The 12,377-nt window shown below is 41.1% G+C and overlaps 1 protein-coding gene across 3 annotated transcripts in view; it reads left to right on the top strand.

Annotated features, from left to right (window-relative positions):
- The window catches only part of JPH1 (junctophilin 1), a 77,236-nt gene extending 67,289 nt beyond the window's left edge, over positions 1-9,947 (top strand). The window contains exons 4-6 of one of the 3 annotated variants that reach the window (XM_028500280.2): positions 829-1,469; positions 8,264-8,359; positions 8,815-9,947. In XM_028500280.2, the coding sequence (XP_028356081.1) occupies positions 829-1,469; positions 8,264-8,344 (722 nt within the window). In that variant the 3' untranslated portion in view covers positions 8,345-8,359; positions 8,815-9,947. The remainder of the gene's footprint in view (positions 1-828; positions 1,470-8,263; positions 8,360-8,814) is intronic. The other 2 variants (XM_028500279.2, XM_007120525.4) reach the window with 2 other exon arrangements.
- The last annotated feature ends 2,430 nt before the right edge of the window (positions 9,948-12,377 follow it).

The raw sequence follows: 12,377 nt of genomic DNA on the forward strand, positions 1-12,377 counted from the left end.
CCCACTCCCCCCCCCAAAATCTGCCCATAAAATAACAATGGCACCAGGGTCCCCTTTTTTAAGTGAAATTTTTTTCTATTTATGAAAATAACATATGATTGTTACACAATTCTAAAGTACTCAGAAAAAGAAAAAAAAAAAGTCCTGAGACTACAGAGCCAAAGACAACTGCCTTGTCTTGACTTTGAGGCCTGCAGAAACGCTGCTGACGCAAGTCCAGGCTGTGAAGGGACTCCGAGTAAGTTACCTTATAAAGTGTAACCTAAAGCTCAGACGTTGCTCCTAACTAGGCAGTTTAAATGCTCCTTGGATGAAGGGTCATTAAAAATACGTTATCTGCATGTTCTCCACCCACAGTGTAGATACTTGATTAAACATTAATATATTTAAGTGTTCTAATATATTACCTATTAAACATACAAGTCAGTTTATTTTTGTATATGAGTGTATACTCTGTATTTTAGTTATACCACGTAAATTTGAACGTTCAGATTAATTATGGTGCTGCCTCCAGTGCTCCATCCGTACGAATGCTGCCTCTGTATTCTACCAGCAGCAAAAATCAGGACTGTTTAACTTTTGTGGCTGTCACAATAGTGTAAATAATGGTACGTATCAACTTAAAAACTTTTCATCAGTAAATAATCTTTTCTCCCAGGGAATGAAACGTCCTTATGCTTAGTCAAAGCCTCGTAAATATGTTTAAAACAAGAAGAGAAAAGGCTAAGCTGATTTAGCAAAATAATATATGAGTAGCCATGAGGAACAAGCCTTTTATGCCTTATTATTTTTTATCACCTTCCCTTGTGTTGTCCCCTTTCTCCCCAGGCCCAGATTATGTCAAACAGAGATTTCAGGAAGGTGTAGATGCTAAAGAAAATCCAGAAGAAAAGGTCCCGGAAAAGCCACCTACACCAAAGGAATCTCCTCATTTTTATCGCAAAGGCACGACACCCCCAGGGTCTCCCGAGGCAAGTCCCAAACAAGGCGGCTCTCCCTCCCCAAAGCCCGTGAAGAAGCGGAATCCCAGCTCAGGGGCAAGACTCAACCAAGACCGAAGGAGTGCAGCCGAGGAGCAGGTGACGGCCACCGTCAATAAGCCCTTGACCTCCAAGGCTCCCACGAAGGAGGCGGGAGCGGTTGTGCCCCACTCCAGGTACTCTGGCCGTCACCACGTCCCTAACCCCAGTAACGGCGAGCTGCACTCTCAATATCACGGCTACTACGTGAAACTGAACGCCCCCCAGTACCCCCCGGAGGACGTGGAGGAGGAGGAAGGGCCAAGCCAGTCTTCCTCGGCGCTGGTGCACAAGCCATCGCCCAACAAGCGGAGTCCCCCTAAATCTGTGACAAAACCAGTTGCCAAAGAAAGCAAAGCTGAGCCAAAAGCTAAGAAGTCTGAACTTGCTATACCAAAGAATCCAGCAAGCAACGATTCGTGCCCTTCTTTGGAAAAAGAAGCCAATTCGGTAAGTTGTGCAAGACGTGTTTTTCTCTCACTTTTTGCTCCTTTTGGTTCTTTCGGGTGGCAGCGTGGGGCATCTGCGCCTCGATGATGACGATTTGCACCTAGGCTAGCAAAAGTCCCCGGGAAGCACCGGGCTGCGTAGAGCCGAGCCTTGCACTGGTAGCTTGAGCCACAGTGGGCCCTCGGGCAGAAATTCCTCTGTGCTCACTCGGCCGCCCTCAGGCTTCATGCACGTAGGCTGACGTGACTAGCTTGTTGCAGCTCCACATTTACAAGCCTTTACCAGCACTTCTTGGTGAGCTTCATGGTAGCTGTTGAATTCCCTGGCTGTCCAGTGGTTAGGACTCTGCACTTTTGTTCCCGGTGGATTTAAGATTCTTTCTTCGTTGTGAAAGAATTCGGAGACGAAGTGATAGATTTATTTAGAGAGAAACACACTCCACAGACAGACAGAGTGTGGGCCATCTTGGAAGGCGAGAGGCTTCGAAATATGGGGTGGTTCATTTTTATGGGCTGGTAATTTCACAGGCTAATAATGAGTGGGAGGATTATTCCAACTTTGGGGGAAGGGGCGGGGATTTCCAGGAATTGGGCCACTGCCCACTTTTTGACCTTTTATGGTTGGCCTGGGAACTGTCATGGTGCTGGTGGCTGTGTCAGTTAGCATATGGTAATATATTACAGTGAGCATCTAATGAGGCTCAAGGTCTTCTGGAAGTCAGATCTTCTGCCATCTTGGATCTAGTTGGTTCTAACCAGTCTTTGTCAGGTACTATAGCTATATCATTCTTTTAAAGGTTGTGCCCTGCCCCCTTCCATCCTGTTTCACTTTCATTGCCAAGGGCCAGGGTTCGATCCCCGGTCAGGGAACTAAGATCCCACAAGCAGTGAGGCACCACCAAAAAAAAAAAAAAAGGACTACATGGTAGCTGTCTCATTAGCTCTGGCTGCTATAACAAAACTACCCTAGACAGGGTGGTCTAAACAGCAAACATTTATTTCTCAGAGTTCTGAAGGCTCAGGAGTCCCAAGATCAAGGCACCAGCAGATTCAGTGTCTGGTGAGAAGCCACTTACTTCCTGGTCCATAGAACACAGGCCGTCTTCTCCCTGTGTCCTCACAGGACTGAGGGGAAACAAGCTGTCTGGTGTCTCTTCTTGGAAGGGCACTAATCCCTTCCTGAGGGCTCCACCCTCATGACCTGATTCTCTCCCAAAGGTCCCACCTCCAAATACCATCACATTGGGGGTTAGGGCTTCAGTGGATGCATTTGGGGGCAGGGGATAGATCCAAACATGCAGTCCGTAACAATAGCTAATTCTGAGGGCTGGGAAGGAATCAAAGCCCACCTGCCCCCTGCCCCTGTGCTCTAACCAGGAGGAGGGCTCCACTGCCATTTGCTAAGTCCTTACCTGCCTTTTGACTCTGCACCCACAATGGTCAGCAACTTTAGACAAAAGAACATCTTGTCTAGCTATTATGAATTATTCTCATAAATAGTGTGGATTTTATTTAATGGCCAGGCTTCGCAGCTAGAACTTTTTCTTTCCCATATGAGAAGTGAAATTTTTCAACTGTTTAAGAAAAATCACTTTGGTCTTCTAACTCCTCCGAGTGTCAGCGCTCCTAAAATTTCACTTTTCTGGTAGATGCTAGTTTTACTATGAGTCTGGAGCATTTAAGGTTTTTGTTATTCAACCAGAAAGCTTTCAGTTATTGATAAATATCAACATCCTCATTCAATGAGATCTGTTAATGATAAAAGGAATTCGTATTTTATCAAATTCTGTAGAATTTATAAAAATCTGAAGGTAAGTAATTTTTGATAAAAAGCTGACTGAGCTGTTGACCTAGTCATATGCCTTTGGAAAAGATTGTAATTTAGGGAGGAAGCCATAGCTGACCCAGTATTTACTAGTAATTTCAGAAAGGTGTGGATTAATATTTTGGCCAACAATACGTATTCTCCATCAGTTTGTTACCTTTAAGAAAAAATTTGCTTACTGTTCTATCTACTCATAGGGTTAAACATTGAAATTCATTTTTTAATTAACTTATATTTGAAATTTCTTAGGTTTATTTTGCTAATATCTATCAACACAGGTTCCCACCTTTTTAAAATTCTCACCATGTTAATTATCTAAATATAAATAAATCAGGTTAACATGATTAACTTTCTGAGAGTCAACCTCCATATAGGTAAATGGTTTTCAAAACAATAACTTTGAGCCTTCATCTTTTAAAATATTTTAACACTGGTATGTCAGTATCCTGATATTATAACTGTCTGTGCTAATATCATCACTACTGATGTGCTAATATCACTACTGAATTTGTTAAATGTGATAACTCACTTCTCATTTGGCTTTCAAGCATTTATAGCCATAGGTTAATAAAGCCTCACATACGTATTAGTACTGGTTTGCCTGATTTACAAACGGGAGACTCAAGCAATGCAAGGCTATTATCGTTTACACCTTTGGGTACCCAGTAGTGGGGTTCAGTTGCTTTCCAGAACTCCCCAAGGGGAAGTGTGTGCCCCAGTGTGCCTCATATTAGATGAGTTACCTAGTAGTCTTTCTGTAAAACGTTACTAATAGGTATATTTGGTAAATTCACAGCCTTCTTGTTTAGAAACAGCATCTGTCTTACGAATGTGCAGAACAGTCGGATTCTGGGAGTTGGCCAAGCATGGTGCAGCTCTGCAGGCGGGTCTCTAGGGTTCCCCTAGACACCCCAAGAGAGAAGGGAGGCCAGCAGCTCTGCACCTCTGTCGGGAGCTGGAAGGCAGGACTGAGTTGGCACCTTCATGCGGAGAATGTCACAATTAAACCTTCTCTTCCTTAATAACATAAAGCTGCCTCTCACACCCCTTATAACTGTTTTCTTCACAGAGAGTTAGTTAGGAAGTGACAAAATCATCCTAAAGGTAGTCAGTGAATGACCTTTAAAACAAAAGAGCACTGCATACGATTTAGAGGTAAAAAGACACTGTGTAAGTTTAGAAGTTTACAGATAACAACGCGGAAATCCATGGACGAGTTCACACTAGGGAAGCAGACAGACTGAATCCCCCTTTGTGAGCAGCCGCGAGAGATCCACGTTGAGTCAGCATCACCATTTGTGGGGTGGCTGACCAAACAAGCCGCACAATTTTAGCCAGCCAGCTTACCGAGACGGTGTAGGCTCGTGGCTAGCGGCATGGCCTCTGGCGCCAGACTTCACAGGTTCACATCCCAGCTGTGTTACTTACCAGCTCGATGACCTTAGGCAAGTTTCTTGACTGCTCTGTGACTTGATTTCTTCATCTGTACCTGTATCAAGGGTTGTGGTAAAGATTAAATGAGTTGATACTTTATAAAGTTCTCAGCACAGCGCCTAGCACAAAGTAAGTATTCAAAGAGCATTGACTGAGTTTGCCGTAACACTAGCTGGAGCATAAATAGTTCATAAATATTCCAGTAGGTTTTGACCCACCCTCAGGATCACCCTGGATATTGATCTCCTAGAAATCCATTGAGACTCTTCCGGGACACAGGCTGACACTTAGGGGAAGGGAAGCCCTGGCAAGGATCACTCTGCAACGTCCCTCCAGTCTGTGACTCCTGGTGACTCAAGTCCCAGGAGAGCACATTCTATGGGATGCCAGAATTTTCTGTAGGATTTTGCAGTGTGGCAGCTTGGCTAGGAGGCGGTAGAGGTATCTTTAGAACCTTACCATCAAATAGACTAGTGAGGAGTCTTCTCTTTAGGAATCTCAACTCCTGAAAACCACCTGCACTTTTCTCTTAGCAATTACACCGATCAGCCTCAGAGTTTGAGATTTACCCGACCTTTCTTCTGAACTGTCATAAAACCTAAGGCATCGCTATCCCTGTTAGATCACTTCTGAAACACACACACACACACACACACACATTCAATAAATACATATAAACTTTGCTTTTTCCATGTTTTTGGAGAAGTTTGAGGTTTAACATAAACTATACTAACTCTTCAGAAAATTCTTCACAATTTTAAACGAGCGCTAGTATCTTGAAGAAAAAAAATTTGAGTTAGAACGTCTTTCCATATTTTGACTTCCTGCACTTTATTTTCTAACTGCCTGAAAATTTCTTCCAAACAAGACTCGCACTTTGCCCTGCCACAGCTTCTTTGATTACACCTGTCCCAGTCAGTCTTGAAAATCAAGACTGATTTTTTTTTTTTTCATTTTGCTATTTTAAGCCACAACTGGCCACCACAGTCATATTTATGAGACTTCACCTTAAAGCTTTCCACCCTGTACCCAGCCCAGGTAACTGAAGAGCACAGAGGTCACGTCTTGGTATCTGCCTATTTAACATAGCATCCCAGATATTTTTTACCTGGTTGCTGTTTGAGTCTTTTATTGCTGGTTTACCCTCATGCATCTTCACTGAGTCATCTTTAAAAATAGCTTTATATAATGGAGCTTTACTAGTAGGATAAATATACATGTATTTGTATATTAGAATATATACGAGAAATACATGTTCAATAGTGTATGTATATAAATATATATACACACACACACACACACACAAGCCCAAAATACTAACCAATTCAAAAAGGTTAAAGGTCCAGGCACACCTTAAGCCTTTGAAAGTAGCTTTACTGAAGGTACTCTATTATTCTGCTTTCCTAGGGTCCGCGTAAGTCACTGAACTCCACATTGTATCACTCTGACCCTGTTACTTTTCCTCATCTTCTTTCATATCACTGTCCTTAGGAATTATGAAATGAAATCCACTAACCCAAAAGAGTTGAGACGATCCCAAAATTCTTAACACATTCAGGAGCAAGATCTAATCAGTTTGTGTAGTAATAGCATTTCCTTAATCTCCATAATCTCCATGCTGAGTAATAATGTTGAAAGATCATCTCAATTATTTTCTGAGTTATAAGTTTCCTACATTATTTATATGTTCTAAGTTAACCATAATTGAGGAGTTACATAGGTTTAGAACACAACTATACTAAAAGAACCATTGGTCACTATCAAGATTTGACGTTTATCTGATACTACAGTATCATAGGATGTAGATGAAAAAGCCATTTTTAAGAAGTTGATGGGAAATTATTTTTAAACTAAGGCCTGTGGGTTTAATAGAGATAAAAAGAACATGTAGCTCTGAAGTGAACAGACTAAAGTTTAATCCCAGTTCTAATGTGTTCAAACTGGCTTGAGTAACCTTGGGCAAGACGCTTACCCTCTCGGAGCTTTTGTAAAATGGAACTAATAGTCACCGTGAAGAATTAAGTGTTTGTTTTCCTCCCGTTTACTTGGGGTCTAGGAACTAGGCTTTTTCTCCTTCCTAACAGTTGCTGTATCAAGGGCACCCATTTTTATTCCTCCTCTCTCACACCCTGATTTTATTAATCACCCTGTTCCTCATTTAATACAGTGAATGTATCAGTTCAACCACCACCTCCATAGCACTTGGAAAAGTACCAAAAGATTGGTTTTCATTAAATATTGGCTGCCTGGATGAATTGGGCAGCCCTTATGTGTGGGTATAGAGTGGTGAACAAGGCAGTGCCCCTGTGGAACTCAGTCTAGGGGGAAAGATGGCAGTTAACAAGAAACGACAATAAAGCATGAAGCATTAGGGTAAAGAACAGGGTACTCTGACCTCTACCAAGGAGGTTGTGACCTCATCCAGAAAGGAGGCGTCCTTGAAGGATATGAGGTCCTGCGAGATGAGCACTGGACCAGTGGCAGTTCCAGTCTCCCTTACTCACTTACCCACCCCTCCCCGCAAAAAAAAAATCACATCAATACGACATTTGAGGACTCTGACCCAGTTTCTCTGTAGTCTCACTGGATAGTCAGATATAGTATAACTGTTTCCTCATCTGTAGAATGAGAATAAAACTACCTATCCAACCTCTCTTATATGGCAAGTTTTAGAACACTCTTAATGCTACTTAAGAATTAGACACTATTTTAATAGTAAATACCAAGATCGCATCTTTGTAATAAAGATGGCCGAGCACGGGCAGATCTAAAAAGAGGGGTCATATAAGGTTTCTTTTTTTTTTAAAAAAAAAAAAAAGTAAATTTTGGGTACCTTGGGCTATGTGGTATTTATTATAGCAGTATTTGGCAAAATAGGAAGGACTCTGTGATTTGTTAAAATGTAACCTGATTTCTGAAATGTTGTAGCTTTAAGCAGAGGAATTAAAAATTAGACCTGCACAGTAATTTCTGAAAGGGCTCAATTTCCCACTTGCAGCTTTTACCTTAAGGAAGGGATAGTATCCAAAAAGAAAACCAGGAAAAGCAAGAGTCAAAGAACCTCGTTTTGAGTTTTTCCTAAACTTTTCCAGAGCAGCCTCATTGTCCTGCAGATTTCACTCTCCCCTTCTAACTGCCTTTATGAGGAAATGATTCTTCCTTATCCGACGACTTACACCTTAACAAAAATGCGTATCTAATTCCCATCAGTTTTTAAACCCTTTATGGTGAGCTGTGTCTCACCCAGACTGTTGCCCAGTGTTTCGAGGTGAAGTCGATTATTTTTTAAGTCGTTTTCTAGGTCTAATCGAGACTGGATTCATCTTTAAGTGAAAGTTCAGAGATGGCTCCAACTTAAATACAGCGTAGCTATTTTTAGTTTATACCTTTTGGAACTGCCGTCATTCTTCATACCTTATTTACTGCAACTGTGTCGGGTCTTTTAAAATATTTTTGGTAATTGGTTTTGTGAGCTAGTTTATCTACTGCTAATAACATGGAAAAGTTACACTTGTTTTGTTCTATTTCGTTTCCAGGGCCCTAATTCAATCATGATTGTCCTCGTCATGCTGTTGAATATCGGGTTGGCCATTCTTTTTGTTCACTTTCTAACTTGATTGGAATTAGGAAAGGTAAGAATAGCCTTAATTTCTCTATAAAATCGCAATATATAACATTTTTTTTCCCATATTCGAATTTACTTTTTTTTTTTAACAACTACGTATTGTCCTTCACTTTCATTTTGGCTGTGCCTGAATGTGGTTCAACATAGTTACTTAATGATATAACTGTTTTGACCCTTCAGTGAAGTCCCGACAACTAGTGGTGTTAGCCCACAGTTCTCTGCGGTGGTGTCATCAGCCCTTTAAATGGCACACCCCAGTCAGACCTCAGACACAGGGAAGGAGGCTTGGAATTAGGATGGGATCACCAGAGAGAGAAAGAGAGAGAGATGAAACTTGGAAAATTCAGCCGGGGGACCCGTTCGGTCCCCCTGGGAATGCTTTGGGGTCCTCTGGGAGCTGAAGCAAGCAGCCATGTTGGAGAGCAAAACTTAATAATCATTCTTTTTTAAAATCTGCTGAAGCAGCCCCATCCGGCGAAGTTCTTGGCATTGGCTACTCCATCTGTCCTAGCAGAGTGTGACTAAACTGGAAATGTATGGAGCTGCATTTTTTTTTTTTTTTTTTTTTTGATGGAAGTCAACAGCTGCCTTACTATTTTACCATCTGACGTTTCTAGTAGGGAGCTGGGGAAACAAACGACTGCCCGAGGAATGTGGTCGGAGGATTGTGTTGCTGTGGCCGTGGTTCCAGCATTCACTCCTGTCTCATTAGAAGGAGTAGGTAGCAGCATCACTCACCAGTCTTATGCCATGACCTGCTGCTTTCTCATCTCCTGGAACGTCCCGGGAGAGAAGGTTTCGTTGGCTTGCGCACGATTATGTTCATTTCTGCTGTTTATTTAAATCCGACGTATCGTCATCTACAACATGCGGTCCTGGCTGGCTGAAGCACATGTGTCGCATCTCAAGGAAAAGAAACAACAGAATGCTAGAGAAAATGTGTTTATTTTGATAGCAATACATCACTCTTCATGTCGTTTAGTCTTCCTAACCTGTAAAAGGCTATTTAAAATTTAGCAATTTGAAGGCATTACACCTACCTAAAAATAAGTTAACTTTAAACATTTTTTAACACTACTGAGATGAATTATTTACGCACTTAGGAGGTGCCAGATTTTAAAAGCTGAAAGACAACAGAATTCTAAGAAGTATAGTCAAAATGTTGCATGGATTGCAGTAATCGGTGTTCAAAGGATTCAGTTTCATTGCTGACGTACTTTACCAACCAAATAAAATCTTGTCAGTAGCTATGTTAATTCCCATGAAAGTTAAGCAAGATGCTATTAATAACTGCTCTTTTTTTTTTTTCCCCCAAACTTAAATTTTTGTTGAATACATTCAGGTAGAGCATAAAGCTTTGTTAAATCAGTGCTTCTCAATTTTACGCCTTTCATGTTTTTCAAAGTCCTTTTGTAATTGTATTTCACATTTTAAAGGCTTAGACAATTTTTAAGTATCTGTCTTTTGCAGTCCTTTGTTATTCTGACATAATCTGATTTTTTTTGCTGTTTTATAATTTATTCTTTATTACTCAGAAGCATGCTTATTTAGAGAAACTACGTGGTCTTTATAAAAATAATTATTTAAAAAGAAAATCAGGGGAGGTAAGTTATCTGTCCAATCTTGGTAAGACGTTATTGAGGAAAGGGAGCTATTCCTAAACATTTTCACGATCTGCATGGTTTAATCAGATTCTTTTTACCTTATCTGCTACTGTTCCGATGCAGAAGAGACAATTCCCATAGTAGCACAGGTGTGGACTGAATGCTTTGTCACCTGCAGGGCAGTAACGCAGTGGTGTTTTTTGCAGAAGTACAATATGTTGAGAATCCTGGGTGTGACCAATATGGAATAAAGAAGAAAGCAGAAAGAGAGCAAATGAAAATTACAACTTGTATATTTATTTATTTTTTACATTTTGCTTTGACTTTTAAATTTAGGAAGTATACGTTTTTACCCAAGAAACGTTTCAGTTCCTGTGTCAGTCTCAATATTCTCACTGCTCCTTCCTAACCCCATAGCTCTTGATGCTGGGAAAGCTGATTTTTTTTTAAAAAATTAAATAAAATATTTAATCTTAAGTGTTTATTTCGAATGTGTAATGCTTTGGAAATCATGGGTAACAGATAATAAAGGATATGTTTATAAAGTGAGCATGTTGGTTCCATTTATAAATGTATGTATGATTTATAAGCTTTTTTAAAAACAAAGCTCAAATTGTTGGTATTTTTCTAAAATGTGCACAGCTGTATTTTACATGAAAGGCTCTTTCTAATGGGTTGTTATACTGTACTCTACATTTTGGACAGCACATGAAGTCTGCCAATGTACTTAATAAAACATGACTTTGTTTATTTAAAGTTTCTTGCTGTGAAAAAGAACTCCCTACCTGCGAGTTCCGTTATTTATAATCCTTGAAACCAAAATGTATAATGTACAGTTTTCACAACTGTATCTGCTCTAATAAAAAAAAAAAGTTGGTTATTAATAAAGTTGCAGGTGTGTTTCCTTTATGAGTAAATTACTGTCTTGAGTTATGTGGAATTTTTGGCTGGTGATGGTGGTGAGAGAAAGATCTGCTGAGAAATTAATAATAGAAATGGGGGGGGGGCAGTGCTCAAAGAACCCACCTGGCAGAAGGTCTTACGCTGCACCATTAAGTTTTTTCTTCATCTCTTTCATCTTAGGCCTTTGGAATAATTTTGCAAAGTAAGATTCACCGCTCTGCTTTACTGCCTTCGTTAACTGAATTAGTGCCTTATCCCGGGTTTTGAGTCTGCTCCTGTCTTTAAGGAAGACTTAAAGATGAAGTAAGTCTCTCTCCTGCATGGGCACTTTTCAGTTACAGTTTTTTGACCATTGTGGCCCAAAGAAATTACTATGTTGCTCTGGCCCCTGCTGCTTAGGTCCAAAGTGCAGCTGAATAAACTTGCTGCCACTAGAACCTGCAGCCTTTGAAGCCATCCTCGGTGCTGGCCTCGGCTGGCTCCATGCATCAGCAGGCAGCCCGTGAAGTACAATAAACGGACCTTCTCCAGAACAGCTTCCACGGAGCTGCCACGGCGCTTTTAAATTCCCAAGTTAGCCACTCCTGTTGAGGGCTGAGGTATCGAAGACCCCCACGTAAGCAATGCCCAGTTATCGCCTCTAGGTGTTAACAGATTTATCAACTCACATGATTCATCTCCTAGCAAATCCTAAGGGAACAGAACACAGAACAGACTACTTTGGAGCAGGCGGGAGAAGCACAGGGTGCTAGAAAGATTACTGACTACAGATTCGTGTCCAAACCACATGTTTTGGTGGCTGAAGCCAAAGCTAGGGTGAAGACCGTGTGGTTGGGAAATCTGGAAAATATTCTACGTGCCGCCCTCTTTGTACAATAACTATTTCAAGAGTCGCGGTGAGCAGCTCCCTGGGCTCAAACTGTGCACTCGCAGCCCTCCCCCAGGCTTTGGAAAGCGGTGTAGGCTCTTCTCTCCAACTTCATAGGCAGCTGTGGATGTGGCATATTCTGCCAGGACAGTGTAAAGATCCATCAGGCCGTGTTCGATTATCCCAGGTGTATCAATTATCTATGTCCAACATTTCCTTCTTACCCCCAAAGTACCAGAAAGGACTTAGGATTGAAGCTGACATAGCCTCTACAGGGGTCTGACATATGGGAGTAGGAGAAAATATCAGCATATATAGAATGCAGTGAATACTGACGAATGCAGTGAATATGGATGAAGTTTTGGCTGTGGTCATGATTGATCGAGGATTCTTCTCTAATCTGTGTCCCTGGTTTCCTCATCTGTAAAATGGGTATAACCATAGCACTGACCTCACAGGAGGAGGAAATGAGCTTACTTACCTTAAGTGCTTAGTACAGTACCTGGCACATAGGAACTGCTTTGTACATGTTAGCCTTTACTAATTGGAAGAACTAGGGGAAAATTGAATTCCTGTGTCTCAAACACATTAAAAAAATACAGTAAGATCCCACTAAAGGCCTCTTTATAAAGGTTAATTATGCCATAGGT

This window comes from Physeter macrocephalus, chromosome 15, assembly GCF_002837175.3.
Source record: "Physeter macrocephalus isolate SW-GA chromosome 15, ASM283717v5, whole genome shotgun sequence".
Lineage (NCBI taxonomy): Eukaryota > Metazoa > Chordata > Mammalia > Artiodactyla > Physeteridae > Physeter > Physeter macrocephalus.